The sequence below is a fragment of the Heptranchias perlo genome, chromosome 6 (assembly GCF_035084215.1).
Source record: "Heptranchias perlo isolate sHepPer1 chromosome 6, sHepPer1.hap1, whole genome shotgun sequence".
Classification (NCBI taxonomy): domain Eukaryota; kingdom Metazoa; phylum Chordata; class Chondrichthyes; order Hexanchiformes; family Hexanchidae; genus Heptranchias; species Heptranchias perlo.
Window position 1 is genome coordinate 12,425,682 of NC_090330.1, and position 16,682 is coordinate 12,442,363.

General features: G+C 40.0%; 1 protein-coding gene and 1 long non-coding RNA gene across 5 annotated transcripts in view; one reads left to right on the plus strand and one right to left on the minus strand.

The window, feature by feature from the left end:
* The window catches only part of tubgcp5 (tubulin gamma complex component 5), a 58,845-nt gene that overhangs the window by 38,971 nt on the left and 3,192 nt on the right, over positions 1 to 16,682 (plus strand). For all 4 annotated transcript variants that reach the window (XM_067985770.1, XM_067985771.1, XM_067985772.1 and 1 more), the window contains exons 14-22: positions 428 to 632; positions 4,019 to 4,207; positions 5,034 to 5,216; positions 7,063 to 7,147; positions 7,266 to 7,386; positions 9,588 to 9,754; positions 12,264 to 12,389; positions 12,662 to 12,750; positions 14,618 to 14,718. In XM_067985770.1, the coding sequence (XP_067841871.1) occupies positions 428 to 632; positions 4,019 to 4,207; positions 5,034 to 5,216; positions 7,063 to 7,147; positions 7,266 to 7,386; positions 9,588 to 9,754; positions 12,264 to 12,389; positions 12,662 to 12,750; positions 14,618 to 14,718 (1,266 nt within the window). The remainder of the gene's footprint in view (positions 1 to 427; positions 633 to 4,018; positions 4,208 to 5,033; positions 5,217 to 7,062; positions 7,148 to 7,265; positions 7,387 to 9,587; positions 9,755 to 12,263; positions 12,390 to 12,661; positions 12,751 to 14,617; positions 14,719 to 16,682) is intronic.
* Positions 93 to 16,682, minus strand: part of LOC137322754 (uncharacterized) — a 36,618-nt gene continuing 20,028 nt past the window's right edge. Inside the window, exon 3 of the long non-coding RNA XR_010963234.1 lies at positions 93 to 3,782. This is a non-coding gene — a long non-coding RNA (uncharacterized lncRNA). The remainder of the gene's footprint in view (positions 3,783 to 16,682) is intronic.

Here is a 16,682-nt window from a genome sequence, read left to right on the forward strand (position 1 = left end):
ATCACCCATGGATGATTTTCTTGTAAACATACTGAATGCACACAATTGTTCTTGATTATTAACTTATTATTTTAATATCTTTAATTGGTGTCCAGCTTTCTACCTATTGGCACAATATTTTGCTTTACTGTAATTTTAGTAGTTCTGAAGTTGTATGAATTTGTGCCAAATAAAGTTTTTAAACCTGAAAAATGTTGACACTGTTTAGATTGACATTTGCAGTCTTTGTATCTGGACTACGTTTTGAATGATTTCCACATACTTTTGAAATCTGTTTTCATTCTGAGTTAATTTATTTGGATTTTCAGTGGTCTTTAGTTTTTTTTTTACTAAGAGGTTGATCTATTGCATTGAAATCCTGATTTTTTTTTTGGCTTTCTAAACGTCGTTGATTGTCAGTTTGTGATCTTTCTTGATTTGAATGCAGATGCAGAAAGGAAGAGCTTGTACACGTTGTTTCTGGAGTCTCTTCAATCTCGTCTTCGGTACGGAGAGGATACTGAATCCTGTGACCATACTGTTCCAGAACAACAAGCTACTAAAGAAAGCTTGATAAAGGTGCAGTCTATAGTGGCTCGGCACCTTGAACTTGACGATGTTCATGATCCTTTATTAGCTATAAATTTTGCAAGGTAATGTTTCTAAAATAAAAATGTTTTCAGTCTTCAAAGTATTACTGTATCTACTAGATTTCTGAGACTCTGACTAATGCAGTAGTTTTTTTTGTAACTTTCTTTTGTGCAAATTTTGTGCTTATCAAGCTTAGGAATATTGGTACTGGGGAATGGGACACATTCCATTTCAGGCACTCAATGTCAGCATCAAATACTCCCAGATCAGGTGTAGCACAGTATAGTTGAAAGAAGATTAAAACACTCTCTACCGTGTCCCAACAATGTTCTTCAGCTCTTACCCTCCCAACGCCTAGTACCAGTACAATCTTTGAGCATTTTGGTGTTATGGGCCCATCCCCACTAGCAACTGGACTGAGACTTCACAGCCTCATTTTACCTAGGTTCCTTACAGCCAGCAGACACTGGAGACTTTCATCCCATTCGCCTGGGCCTGATTTCAACCTGTGATCCAGAGGTGAAAGGCTCTGACCAACTGCACCACCCAATCCCCTGGGACATAGGTTTTGACGATGCAAATTGAGAGTGAGATGCTTTTTCCCCAGAGAGGGGAGGAACAGTTGGTGGGTGGGTCATTCCAGCCTGCACAGTCAGTGGCTGCCTGTAGTCTGGTATCAACAGTGCTTTACTATAATTGGGGTAAGCATTGCAGTCATTTAGAAAAGGTGGTGGGTATCCCTGCACTATTGAGGTATGACTCATTAAAACAATTCCTTTAAAACACTGGGCTTCATTCAATTCACCTGAACTGCTGTGGAAATGCTCCCTCATAGTGACAATGAAACTAATTCAAAGACTGCACAAGTGAAAGTGTTGGTGTCTAAACCTGATTTTTGAACTTGTAGTCACTGACACTACATTTAGACATTTTCTTTCAAATATTCTTTGAATTAATGATAGCTTTTCCCACACACATTGTGTGAGGAAATTGTACCAGCTCTTAAAATATATTGATATTTTTTTTGCAGTAAGTAGCACAGCAGTGTGGCCAAAGGTATCTGTTTATTTGAAGCAACCACCCTGAGTCTAACTTGCACCAAAAAAGAAGCAAAATCTCAGCAAGTTCTGTGTGGAGCTTTTTTTGCAACCTTTTATTGCAGTGTGGTTGCTTAAAATTGATTCGATCATGGGATGTTGGCGTCGCTGGCAAGGCCAGCATTTATTGCCCATCCCTAATTGCCCTTGAGAAGTTGTTGGTGAGCTGCCTTCTTGAACCGCTGCAATCTGTGTGGTGAAGGTTCTCCCACAGTGCTGTTAGGTAGGGAGTCCCAGGATTTTGACCCAGCAACGATGAAGGAACGGCGATATATTTCCAAATCGGGATGGTGTGTGACTTGGAGGGGAACGTGCAGGTGGTGTTGTTCCCATGTGCCTGCCGCCCTTGTCCTTCTAGGTGGTAGAGGTCGCAGGTTTGGGAGGTGCTGTCGAAGAAGCCTTGGTGAGTTGCTGCAGTGCATCCTGTAGATGGTACACTGCAGCCATGGTGTGCTGGTGGTGAAGGGAGTGAACATTTAGGGTGGTGGATGGGGTACCAATCAAGCGGGCTGCTTTATCCTGGATTGTGTCGAGCTTCTTGAGTGTTGTTGGAGTTGTACTCATCCAGGCAAGTGGAGAGTATTCCATCACACTCCTGACATGTACCTTGCAGATAGTGGAAAGGCTTTGGGGAGTCAGGAGGTGAGTCATTCACCACAGAATACCCAGCCTCTGACCTGCTCTTGTAGCCACAGTATTTATGTGGCTGGTCCAGTTAAGTTTCTGGTCAATGGTGACCCCCAGGCTGTTGATGGTGAGGGATTCGGCGATGATAATGCCGTTGAATGTCAAGGGGAGATGGTTAGACTCTCTCTTGTTGGAGATGGTCATTGCCTGGCACTTGTCTGGCATGAACGTTACTTGCCACTTATCAGCCCAAGCCTGGATGTTGTTCAGGTCTTGCTGCATGCGGGCATGGACATCTTCATTATCTGAGGGGTTGCGAATGGAACTGAACACTGTGCAATCATCAGTGAACATCCCCATTTCTGACCTTATGATGGAGGGAATGTCATTGATGAAGCAGCTGAAGATGGTTGGGCCTAGGACACTGCCCTGAGGAACTCCTGCAGCAATGTCCTGGGGCTGAGATTATTGGCCTCCAACAACCACTACGATCTTCCTTTGTGCTAGGTATGACTCCAGCCACTGGAGAGTTTTCCCCCTGATTCCCATTGACTTCAATTTTACTTGGGTTCCTTGGTGCCACACTCAGCCAAATGCTGCCGTGATGTCAAGGACAGTCATTCTCACCTCACCTCTGGAATTCAGCTCCTTTGTCCATGTTTGGACCAAGGCTGTAATGAGGTCTGGAGCCGAGTGGTCCTGGCAGAATCCAAAATGAGCATTGGTGAGCAGGTTATTGGTGAGTAAGTGCTGCTTGATAGCACTGTCGACGACACCTTCCATCACTTTGCTGATGATTGATAGTAGACTGATGGGGCAGTAATTGGCCGGATTGGATTTGTCCTGCATTCTGTGGACAGGACATACTGGGCAATTTTCCACATTGTCGGGTAGATGCCAGTGTTGTAGCTGTACTAGAACAGTTTGGCTAGAGGCGTGGCTAGTTCTGGAGCACAAGTCTTCAGCACTACAGCCGGGCTGTTGTCGGGGCCCATAGCCTTTGCTATATCCAGTGCACTCAGCTGTTTCTTGATATCACGTGGAGTGAATAGAATTGGCTGAAGACTGGCTTCTGTGATGGTGGGGATATCGGGAGGAGGCAGAGATGGATCATCCACTCGGCACTTCTGGCTGAAGATGGTTGCAAATGCTTCAGCCTTGTCTTTTGCACTCACGTGCTGGACTCTGCCATCATTGAGGATGGGGATGTTCACGGAGCCTCCTCCTCCCGTTAGTTGTTTAATTGACCACCACCATTCAAGACTGGATGTGGCAGGACTGCAGAGCTTTGATCTGATCCGTTGGTTGTGGAATCGCTTAGCTCTGTCTATAGCATGTTGCTTCCGCTGTTTAGCCTGCATGTAGTCCTGTGTCGTAGCTTCACCGGGTTGGCACCTCATTTTTAGGTATGCCTGGTGCTGCTCCTGGCATGCTCTTCTACACTCCTCATTGGACCAGGGTTCATGTTTCATCTCTGGAGATCCTTGACTTTTAATCGCCCAAATTTGAACATTTAAAAGGTTTTATTATTAGGCCATATATAGAATCATGTAGCAGTAACATTATACATAAATTTTACATATCCAGATGGATCCTGGTACACTGTGTGATGTTACATGTAACTTAAACATTTGTAATGCTGTTGGTTAATGGAATAATTAGCAACTTGACTGCACTGAGAACGCTGGTGTGATGACTTCTTGCTATTGATTCAATTCTTGCAGGTTATACATGGAGCAAAGTGACTTCCATGAGAGATTTATCAGTGGAGATGTTAACGTGGATAGGTCCTCTGAATCCGTAACCTGCCAGACATTCGAGCTGACACTTCGGTCATGCTTGTATCCTCACATTGAGAAACGTTACCTAGAATGTTGTGGAAAACTAATGCAAACTCTAAAGACAGATTACAAGTAAGGGAAAAGTGAACATGTTTGTCTCACTCATTTAAATATAGCAAAGTTTAACAACCTCATATAATGGGTTAAAGCAAATTACAGTAACATCTGATTGTTGCTATGAGTAAATTAAGTGAATAAAAGCTATTGCATTGAAAGTACTTATTGAACAATTCCTTCAAATGTTTATTTCATAAGCTATGATTTTTAAAAAGGTACAAGGCCTCAAAATTAGATTCTTTACCTAGCTCAATTTTTCATTCCTCCAAAAATTCACAAGTGTTTAAAACCCAACTCACCTGATCATCAGTTCTTGACCTAGCTCATCTTCTGTTCTATTCTTTTCAGCCTTGCTGGTGCCCTGTTCTATAGTTCTAGGTTTTTCACGTGGGTTTCTCATTTAAAAGAGGAAATTGCGTAATGGTGGTTGACCTAAGAGTAGTCTATTGAATTCTCATTTGAAGGACTTGAGATGCAGTTCCAGTCTCAGCTGGCATTCGGAATTGATTATTCTCAGGGCCAGTTAGAACTGTTTTGCCCAGCTGAGAGGTTAGGCAGATGGCCTATTCCTAAGTCCCTGACAGTGCTCCTGGAGAATAATCACTGGAAGATAAGAGAACTGTAGTGATTTGTCCTTTAAGTCTTTTTTTATGCTGTGAAGAAGCAGCTGGCTAAAGTTCTGTGATGTCCTCTCACCAGGTTCATGCCTGCGACTGGCAACTTACTGGTGTGAAATTGTGGGAATTAACCCACTTTGCCCTATTGGAAAATGTTTAGGAGTAGGAGGCAGGATGTTTTGAGTACTGAAGTATAATAAACCTCTTTGTGCTTTTCCCTTCAGACTGGTGGAATATCTTCAGGCTATGAGAAATTTCTTCCTGCTGGAGGCTGGAGAGACAATGTATGATTTTTATGTGGCTATCTTTGATAAAGTAAAAGAAAAAGAATCCTGGCAACGCTTGTCCTTTTTAAATGCCCGTTTACAAGAGGCAGTTGGACAGCGCTATCCTGAAGATAGCTCTCGGTAGGTTAATATGTGTTTTGGTTCCTAGAAGGTCTCTGTACAAAGATATGTAGGGAAGCACGAAACAACAAAAATATCCTTCAGGCCGATTCTCCCAATTTACCCTGTCATAGGCTCTATCCAACTTGTTTGATCTCCAGAGGGAAACTTAAAATTCCCAACCTAATCCCTGCCCAAAGGTATTGAGCGAAACATCAGACTATCTCTAACCTTGCAACTTACATTATTCAACACTCAAGAGGTTGCTTTTCATTCATGATATTTCTGTGGTTCCAGCCAATTAGGAACAGTTGTATTCCATGCAAAATTTGCTTGTTTCTATCTGTATTTTCGATGCAGTTCCAAACCAGGCATTCACCAACTTTTCCTTTTTAATAGGAGCTAAGAATCACATCATTCACTGCTTTTTCTGAGAATGGAAAGAAAGAACTTGCATTTCTATAATACCTTTGACATCCTCTGGCATCCTAAAGCACGACACAGCCAATGAATTTCTGGTCACTGTTGTTATGTAAGCAACAGTGCATAAGATCTCTGTCAAAAAAAAAACAAGTGAGATAAATGACCTGTTAATTTGTTTTTGGTGGTTGAGTGATGAATGTTGGGCCACAGAGAGAATTCTAAACTCTTCAATTAGTGCCGTGGGATTTTCTATGTCCGCCTGAACAGATGTAGCCTCGGCTTAACACCTCATCTGAAAGATGGCACTTCTGACAATGCAGCACTAATTTGAATAAATTATTCTGCACTTTAAATGTTCCTGCTGCCAGCACATCTGCCTTATCCAATATGGCGGGTGGCGCATTTCTGGCTGGAAATGTGTGCCGCTCCCTGTCCGCTATCTTGGGAGCTTACTAGGCCGGTTAGTCGAAATTCGAGGCCATGATGTTTTACCCACATGTCTTCCTTTTGCAGCACTAACTCATTTTTGCACCCATATCAGTGATTACATCTCCCTGATACTTGGGGATCAGTCTGCAATGACACGTTTCCAATTAACTTACAACATTAAGTAGGTGATTACTTCATCTGCCAGTGATTAAAATCTGCCAGTGCTGTAAGGGTCAGCCTCAGTTCAAAAGTTCAGTGGTGACCATCTTAAAATTGTTGCGTGGCTGTACACTTGTAACTGTTTTAGTACAATTTAAGAATCCTACTTCCCTACCTAACAAATAAAGGTTGAAAGTTAACATTATTATAAAGACAAACCCGTAGCAGTATAACACAATCAGCTAACTTCAAGTCAGTTTGCAAAACTCTGCTGCCAGTTTGATTAACCCTTTCCATACAGGTTCTCTAAGTGATATTGCCAATTTAGTGCCAAATTAAGGGTAATTTTATGCCATGGGCCCATGCTTACTAGCAACTGGATTGAGACTGCCCAGACACATTTCATACAATGGCCTTACAGCCATCAGTTTTGGCTGAATTTGTACCCATGGCTCGGCAAGTGCATTCTACCTCTCAGCCCAGTGCACCATGTAGTTCTCCATTTTTATTTTTTTAATTGTAAATTATTCTCCCCTTGTCTAGAAACTATTACAGATCAGGATGTTAAGAAAGGATGTTTTGCAGTGGGCTAGAATCATGACTAGCAAACTGAAAAAGTTTCTCTGGTATTTTTGCAGGCAGCATTAAATTTGTGTTGAGCATGCAAGCCTCTTGACAAAATTAGATAGTCTGACACAGAAGGTAAAACTTTTACAGGTGATGAGTACCCACTATTATGCGTTTGGGTTCCTGTAGATTGTTCTACAAATCTACATATTTGTGGCTTGGAAAACTTTTTACAGTTATTGCAATTGAATGTTTTCATCTGTTTTTGGACTTTTTCTTTCAACTGTAGGCTGTCCATATATTTAGAAAATATTGACATTGTAAAAAAGAGACTTCCTGTGCATTCTATCGACGGTCTCACGTTGAGCTACAAGGTATGTTTAAGATTTTTTTTTCCCAAGATCTGAGAATCAATTAGAGTCAATTGCGCTGATTGATGCTCAAAAGGTTACATTTTCTTGTTTCTTCCCACTTCCGTTTTTTTAAAAACAGGTTCCTTGGCCTGTTGATATTGTTATCAGCTCAGAATGCCAGAAGATTTATAATCAAGTGTTCATACTTCTGTTGCAAATTAAATGGGCCAAGTACAGCCTTGATGTTCTGCGGTTTGATGGTAGGATGAAATTTCAGCTTTCATTTGAAAATATTACTTCTAGTGATGTGCTTTTTGATAAGTAGATTTTGTACTTTTGAATTTTGATTTACTGTAAGAATATAGATTTAAAAGGCTGTATTTTTTAATGTAATTGATTTATAATAAATGATCTCCAAGAAGAAGCTGTTCTATAATACCTTAAGCTACTGATGCTGTAGAATCCACTTTATAACAGCACTGGCAGCAATGCATAAATAACTGGGCAGCAAATATTTGCTTGTATACGTGTTTGAATGCTGCAATTCGCAACTTCATTTCTGGCTGCTGGACCTTGCCCAATAGGTAGGCAAGGTCTGTTCAGCCAGTGATGGGCAAGCCACATTGCTGAAGTGGCCAGTGATGCCAGAGGGAAAAAAAGTGGTATTTGTCCTCCTAATGATCCCATATGGGGAGATGGTGGTGGACTTTTGGCATCTCCAAAGGCAACAGTTACCTTGTTGACCTAACACAGTTGTTGCCATCAGCTATAAGATAAATGCATTTTTATTCTTTCCAGTTTCATTCCTTTGTGATATGCTCTGTTGTGATGGTGCCTATCTGAGCTCCTTAGTTTGAGTGAAGCTGCTTTTAAAAAAAAAATTCTATGTTTGCAACTGTGTGCGGAATCTAAGCGCACATGCTGTTTAATTTTATATCCTGCCAGATCTGCAGAGAATTTACATTATATTGCCTCCAAATCATTCCTAGAGGTAAACCTGCTGGTTTTTGCTGCAATCAATTTAGAATGTAGAAATTGTACCACATGAAGGTCTAATCTAATGTGTCTTCTACCAGCCACTTTTGAAATGGTATGTATGGTGCTGGTAGATATCTGATATGGTCTGTTCTGCTGTCATCCCATCTGAAAGAGATTTAATGCAGGTTATGAGAAAAATGCAATCAAATTTTATGAGGTACCTCCAATAGCTCACTGGGTGATTGCACCATTTGTTTAGTACTGAGCCATACAGACCAGGAAGTATACAAATTTCACACCTGGTCTATGCTGAGTTAGTTGATCTCAGCTGGAGCAGTAGCTGACATGTACTATTATTGATCTCTGTCCCTGGATTAATGAGGAGAAAATCAATCAATAGTCCCACTCCTGATTACTATGCAGTGACCCCACCCAATGTGCGGATTTCAGGTGAAGAGGGGACCCAGTTCAGTTATAATGCCCTCATGGTCAAATAGGTAGCTGACACTCCGACTAGGTTTACACATGAAGTAGTGATGTGCTGGAGCATTGACGGCACCTTTGGAACTTTACTCAAGCATGTCCTACCACCATTAGGCATAAGGGAATCAAAATTGGATAGCGGCAGGGAAGTTGGGAGAAATATTGGCCCAGTATTTGCTGGGAAAATAACGGCGAGTTCACAGTGCTCGCCATTATTAGTGTGTAAAAACTCCAGCAAATTGTGGCGAGGAAGAAATGCGCCGCGAATCACCACAAATAACTGGATGATTTGTGCTGCTCCACCGTTAGCCGCACAAAAACGGGATCTCGCCGTCAATCTCCCAATGAGTTTTAAGAAATTTCTGGATTTGCACCATAAATACGAATTAAACTCGCTGCAGAAAGTTGGGGCTGGTATTTGACGACATAAGGACCCTTTTAATGAGATTTACATTCCTGCAATGCCACTCCACCTCGTGGGCCCAGAAAGGGAACAGTTGAAACTGTGGAGTCTTGCTCCTGCAGGTAGTAAACTCTTCCTAGAGGTTTTTTAAATTTTTAAATGAACATCTTTCTTTTCCTTTCTGTCTCTTTTTTTTTCTCTCACTTTTAATCCGATCTTTCTTTCCGTCTTGTTATTTCTTTTGCTGTATCTAATTTGACTCTAATTCAACCAGTTTCCTTCTCTGTTGTTCACTCTGTTTCTTTCTCTATCCTTAAATTTAATTGGCTAAGGAGATAGACTGTTGGTCCTGTCATTCACCAAGGTCCCAGAAACCCGGTTATCAACTTGCACTTCCAGCAATTTGTGGCGCAAAGAATATTCAAGCTGAAGGGTGATAAAAAAAATCCATCTAACTGGGCATGCTACGAGATGCCCCACTCCAGCAAAGTCTGGGCCATTGGCATTTAAAATTCAGCTACAATATTGCATAATGGTAAAATGTGAAATAATAGTTGTATTTTTAACCTTTTTAAAAATATATATATATAATTACAGAACCTATTGAAGCTTATGAAAAACCACAAGCAACTCTATTTGAGGATTCCAATTCGTCATTTGAAGCACTGAAGACACCTGTTAGACAGCAAATTCATAGGATGTTTCTGCTTAGAGTTAAACTCATGCACTTTGTCAACAGCCTACATAACTATATAATGACTAGGGTATGGCATCTTTTATAAATAAGAAAAAAAAGTCAAATTATAGAAGTAATATAACTGTTCAACTTTTGATGCTGTACATGCCAATATCTACTTGTCAATATTTGATTTTTAAACACAAGTTTGATTCTTGTTTTCTTCAGCAGATCCTGATTATGCCAAGTTTTAGCCCAGCAGCTTAAATTTATTTCCACCATCTCCTCTCCGTAAACCATCTGCACATTACAGTTTCTTTCCAATTTTTGTTTTTTGGGTATCTTTCCCTATACCAATTTGGTAGAGAAGCTACCTGCTGTCTCTGCCAATGTTGTTCCAGGGCAATTTGCCCTCCTTGTCTATTCCGGTTGAGAATGCATTCCCTTGTTGCTTCTCCTGACAGCATGTGTGATAGCTGGAATTGTATGTTGAATCTGCACACAATTGTGTATTGAGCACGAGTGAGCTTTGTTTTCGTCACATTGTATATGCTCTTGTTTTATTATATTATAAATCTAGTGTTACAAATGAGTAGAATTGTGAAAGAGAAAAATAGTTTATTCTCCCCAAAAGTTTTATTTTCATCTTTTGTTAGGTTTGGTCTCCACCTTGCCCCTGCCCCCCAAACCCCATGTACCATTTACTCTGCTTGGGCAGATAGGCTACTCTCCTTGGGTTTGTCTTTTCCTAATCTTGCTCTGGCTACTAGGGGCGTACACTGGAGCAGGGATGTCCAACTTACAGCACTAGGAGCACATGTGACTCTTGAGTCCTGGCAAACCAACCCTTGAAACATAGAAAACTCAGCCCTATTTGAGCTTTTTAAAAAATTTATTTGTTTATCCTGCTTAAATTTTGTGGCCCTCAAGGTTTGGATAAGGCTGTTCTTAGCATTGCTGGCTCTTTGATGGATAAATCCTAAATTGAAACATCTAGCTAGATCTGTTGGTATTAGTAACTTGAGATATATGCAAATTAATGAGAACAGTTATTACAATTTTATATGTGGCCCTAAAGCTCTGTGGTATGTCCTTAGTGGCTGAAGATGGCAGAAATTTGGACATCCCTGTACTGGAGCAATCCAAGTTGGCTTTGTCTCAATCCAAGTCAGATTAGGGACTCAATCTATTGTGAATTATGTATATTAGCACAACAATTTGGTATACAATAGTACATTACACCACTGAGGTTCCACTTTTATCGGATGTTAAGCTAATTTAGTAACGGCTATATTTTAAGTTTAAAATTCATAATTTGAAGCATTCAATATTGCTGCCTTATGAACAAATGAATAATTGAGAGTTTCTGCTAACCCTGGTGAATGGGGAGGGATATATTTAACCCCACCATTGTAGAGAAAAGTGTTTGTTTCTTTTCCCTTGGCCATCCATAAGATAGATACACTGAAAATCAGTTTTTTTGGGCTTCCATACTGCTTTGGTTGCCAATTGTATATTTTCCTAATGATGACCCTTTCCCAAAACTTTTGACCTCTTTGCTTCCCCCCCCACCCCCAAAATGTTTTTCCATTAAATGCAAAAACTTATTACAATTCAGCTAAAACAGATTTAATAAAACCAAATAAATAGATTTAGCATTATAAATAGAGAACATGTTATGAACAATAAACTCTACAAGTCTGGAATGAAAATAGCATGCATGCATGCAAAGAAATTCATAACATTTTCTGCTTATTACTTCAAACTTGCAAGTGTAATTAGTCTGTTCTTAAATGCCAGATAGTGTTTCAATTTTGTGAAAGAAACATGTTCTGTATAATGAACACGAAAAAAATGGTTATCATTACATCAAGAAATAATTTCTGATTTATAGTAAATGCTTTTAATTTCCATATTTTTAGTAAAATCTGAGGTTTGTGCTTCAAAGTTGTGATGGTCACTTTAAAGTTAATGGGCCAGAATTTGCTGTGAGCGGCGAATGAATGGCGCCCGCCATTAGTTACACTTGCCCATGCCCATAGACTTTCCATGAGCTTTTGCGCTGGAAGTTACTATGAGTTAGAGAGCCAAACAGCACATTGCCCTCTAAAGGGTGTCTGGGACCTGTGTGAACAGTGCAAGCAGCTGTGTATCCCTTTAACCAATCAGATTGGAGAATCATTAATGAACGACACAGCGTCTGAACCAGGAAGTGTAAGTTAGAATGTCCAATGTCAAATCAGGTGCAGAAAGCGAAATAAAGAGAGGGAAAGAAAGATTGGATTAAGAGAGAAGGACAGGAACTTCACACGTTCCATGTATTTGAATGGTGAGTCAGATGCGAGATGCCGTTTTCGTGAAGCTGATGGAGGGGCAGCGTGTCTCGGACAGCAACTTCCGGATTCTCATATTTAACTGCGCATGTGCGCTGGTCTGAAGTTGCTGTCCGATTTGTGCATAAGTAACAGTGAGCACTGTTAGCCTCACCATTATTTTCGCAGTAAATTCTGGGCCAATATATTTTGCATGTTATACTTTCTAAAATTTGGCCACTGAATAACTATAACTGAAACTGATTGCATCTTAATATTTTCCAGATATTGCATAGCACAGGTTTGGAGTTTCAGCACCAAATTGAAGAAGCTAAGGATTTGGACCAGCTGATAAAAATTCATTATAGGTATCTGTCCACAATCTATGATCGTTGTTTACTTAGGGAAAAGGTGAGTTCATTTGGAAGTTCTGTTTAATAGTTTTAGAGGCTGTTCCTAACTATATAACAAATAGTGGGGATCTTTAATTAAATAACTTAACAGTACATAGATGATTGGTGACCAATTGTTTCTCCATTCACAGACATGGACAGTGAGCAATTATTTTACCAAAATGACAGTGTTTCTTTCAGAGCTGTCCATTATGTTTTAGTTCTAATAACCTGAACTGGTTGTAGTATTATATGTAGAATTTAACGTCTGTGATGTGAAATTTCTTTCAGATAAGCTTTGTGAAAGAAGCAATCATGAAAGTTTTGAATTTGGTGCTTATGTTTGCAGATCGTTGGCAGACTGGTTTAGGAGTTTCAAAGTATGTAGAGATTTTTTTTCTGTTTCCATTTTGTGTCTTTAAATGTTCACAGTTGTTGTATTGAAAACCATTGCTGGCCTTTTTTGTCTTCATGGACTTAAATCCATGTTCACATTAGCTTGCATATATCTTGAGTTGCTGATAGTAACAGATTTTGGTCTTATTTAGGATTTATTCACTAATAAGTCAACAGTACAAAGAACATTCATTTTGAAAACTCTAGTCCACAAAATTCATTCTGGACAAACCTTTGAGGGCCAGATTGCCAAGAGTTGCAGAACCATACATGGCCCATGGGCTGCATGTTTGGACACTATAAGGAATCTGTTAAATGTTCCTTTTCCAATTAAGTCATTTAATGGGAGAAGTTCATGATGAACAAGTGTTTTGATCATTATGGATTGTATCGAGGTTTAAATGATGTGTGAACAAATGGCTGTTTTGTTTGAGTAAACAGGACAGAACTTTGACTAAAAGTGAAATAAAACTTGAGTTGCTTTGTGTGGAGTGGGACTGCTCCAGTATTGTAAAAGGACTGAACCCTTAAAAATGAAAGGCAAAGAACTGAACCATTCTTCAGACTATACATCAGCTTGGACTGAGAGGTGGGCTAGTGACGTGCTCCCAGACTTCTACCAAACCCTATGGGAGGTTTGTGAACAACAGCTTTGAGATGTCTGCTGCACATGTTTTTTTTCTCTTATGGGGAGGCTCCTGGTGCTTAACCATGATGACAAGGCTGAGAATGGAAATTTGGCTGAGTGGAGGATTGAACGTATCCCACAACTCTGTGGCATGGGCCACTGGCACTCTAGTGCATTGTGGAGAAGTTCTTTGAAATGTATATTTTTTTCTGTTGCCCCGTTTGCCTGCACAACACAATCTGAATGAGCACAAGTGTGGGCAGCCTGCTTGAAACCATTTACTGTGAGTCACCCTCCCTTCTTGAATTCTGCTTGTCATTCTCTTCCCAAGACCTATCAGCAAGAGCAAGAGGTCAGCTTGTAGGGGACAGTGCTGCAAGCTGGCATCCCACCCCTCTTTGATGCAGCAAACCCTTTCAGATTTTGAAGCCTTGTAGATTTTTGCCACAGAATGGTGGGACACAAGTTCAATCCTCCACTCAACTGGATCTCAATTTCAGCATTTTCTGGAAGAGCACAACAGTTACCAAAAATGAGTGAAATGCTAGTTGTGCTTGCAGTTTTGTTTTTAATAAGAGTGAGTGATTTCAAAGAGAAATTGTGGGGCAAGTTCTGTTGTCCATTACTCAGTCTTTGCATTTGATTACTGTGAATGTTTCTCGGCTGTTTCTTGTTTCTCTGGTCTGTGTGTGCTGCAATGATACATTCAGACTACATGAACTGCTTTTGCATCATAATTTCAAGCTTAATTTTTAAATACCTGTATTTGTTCCCCACTGAAATGGTTTAGTTCTCAGCTCAAAAATTTTTTTGCTACTTTAAAAGTTCTGGTGCTCCTGGTACAGAAGTGTAGGATCCAAATCCAAATGGGTTTGGTGATTATTTGGTTCCAGTAAAATTTTAGATGTCAAGTCTTCCTTTTTAGTTGGTGCACATTTTATTTCTTAGCTGAGCCACAGAAGGACACTGTCAAGCAGCCTGGTGCAACTACATATTTTGAGGTTTCTTGGCATCCAAAATGAAAGCATTGCCATTTTTGCATTGGGTTGTGGGGAACTGATGTATTTGAGGACTGTATGATATGACATTCTAATCTAAAGATAGGAATATGCAAGGAATCTCTGTATTCTAGCAATGTTTTCTGTGTGAGATTGCTGAGGACTGATTGTAAACCTGATGATAGTTACATATTTATCACTGATGTTTTATTTATTCTTTGTTAGAATTGAGTCCATTGAGAAGATGGAATCTGACTTCAAAAACTGCCACATGTTTCTGGTAACTGTACTAAACAAGGCTGTTTGTAGAGGATCTTTTCCTCATTGTAAGTGTATCTTTACTTTTTAATAAAAAATGTTTTGGGTGCTGTATTGGGAAAGGGGTTGCCAGCGAATCTGAAATCTGGTAAGGAGTTAATATCGAGAGGAGGAGAATGAAGGAACGACCAAAAAAAGGAAGAAGGAAAATGTGTATGGTAGCAATTTTTTTTTAACCACCACATTGGTGGTTGTGGAACATTAGTTCTTGGACTTGCCTCAAAGAAAATAGGGAGTAGTTTTAGTTCAAAATACTCCTTTTTTTAAATCAAGGAAAATAATTGTCTTAGAAGAAATTTCTTATTTAAAAAAAAAAACTTTTATTGCCATAATGCCCTTAACTGGGATCTGCCTCCTTTCTAGGTTGCTTCAGTGATGATAAATATGGGGAATGTCCTAGAGTAGCTCTATTGTAAACATCAGGAGACGCTGCTTCAAATATGCCTTATAGCCACTCTAGAGCCACCATATCGCAAGAAACCATGCCACAGGCTGAGAATACAGATTTCCCAGCTTGTAGATTTATTCCCCACTGTCAAAAATTACACTTTTTGATCGAGCACTACACTTCAGATGTCAGAAGAAACCATGAAGCTTCTCGACCTGAATATTAGACTGGTAGTTTGCTATTACAAGAGCTTCTCGGTCTGTTCCATTTTTAAGAGTTCTTCTTGACCACTTCGATTTCAATTTGACCTAAATTATTTTCTTGTCCTATGTCGGATATAGAATTATACCTTCCCAACATCTTTATAAATGAGAAAGGCATAAACCAGAAATGGAGTGAAAAGGCTTGGAGGAAGAACACAACTGTTGTTGTTTGTGGTACATATGGAGTTTGTGGTACATGGAGAACATATACTAGATTGCAACCTTAAAACAGATTTAGTTAACATTAAGGTTCAATAACTGTACATTGGATGTTATAAAAAAAAATCTTGTTACTTTCTCCCCCCTCCCGAGAAGAACTTAAGAGAACAATTTTAAGACTATTGGCAGTCTGTTCAACTGGGTGGGTGGGGTGGGGAGATAGGGAGGAGGAAGAAAGTCTACTTGAGCCCAAGCCCAATCTGTTCTGTGTGTGTTTGATACTCTTCCAGTGTGGATAATTGGATAGCAATCCATAGCAAGAACTCTCCCATTTCCCCTCCCTAACATTTAAGGTCAATTTTCACATCCCTACCACTGCCCCAGTTTAGATCAGTTAACTTGGCTCAAACTATGATTGAGCCTGCAATCATCATGGTCTATATGACTTCGCTATTCATTGCATAAAATCACTGTGCCATTGGGGGACTGGTTTAGAATGCCAATCTCAGCATGCGGCCTTCCTCAACATGACATTTCTTTAATGTTCGATGCAGCTTTCTCTTCTATCTGTATTTGAAAAGAAAATCTATCTATAGTCCTTTATTACTTCTCACATTACTAAAATACTTCACATACAGTAAATTAATTCAAAGTGCAGTGACTCTTAAATGGGTAACTGGCAGCTATTTTGTGCACAGATAGATTTCATAAACACCAATGAGAGAAATAAAATGTTAATGTGTTTTGTTTTTGCTGGTTTGTTGAGGGATGTATGTTGGCAAGGGCACTGTGAGAATGCTCTGTTCTTTGAGTAGTGCCATAGGATTAGTAATGAACTACACATCTGAAGGACATAACCTCAGAAAATGCAGCATTGCACAGGAATGCTAGCTTGGATTATGTGCTCACGTCCTGGGGAGAGGTTTGTATGTTAGTGTGCTAATACTCAGTGCCGAGAAGTGGGAACGGACAAAGGTTCAAGTTCGGGTCCATGCGGTTCCCAACCTGAGATGCAGTGAATGGAAAGATGAGTGGAAGTTGCAATTATCTCCCAGCAAGGTGATGTAAAATCATATCTCCTATCCCTTCTAACCGCTGGATATAAGATGCATTGTTGGTGGCATGGGAGCAGGCTATGTGTCCATCCTGTTTACTGCCTGGT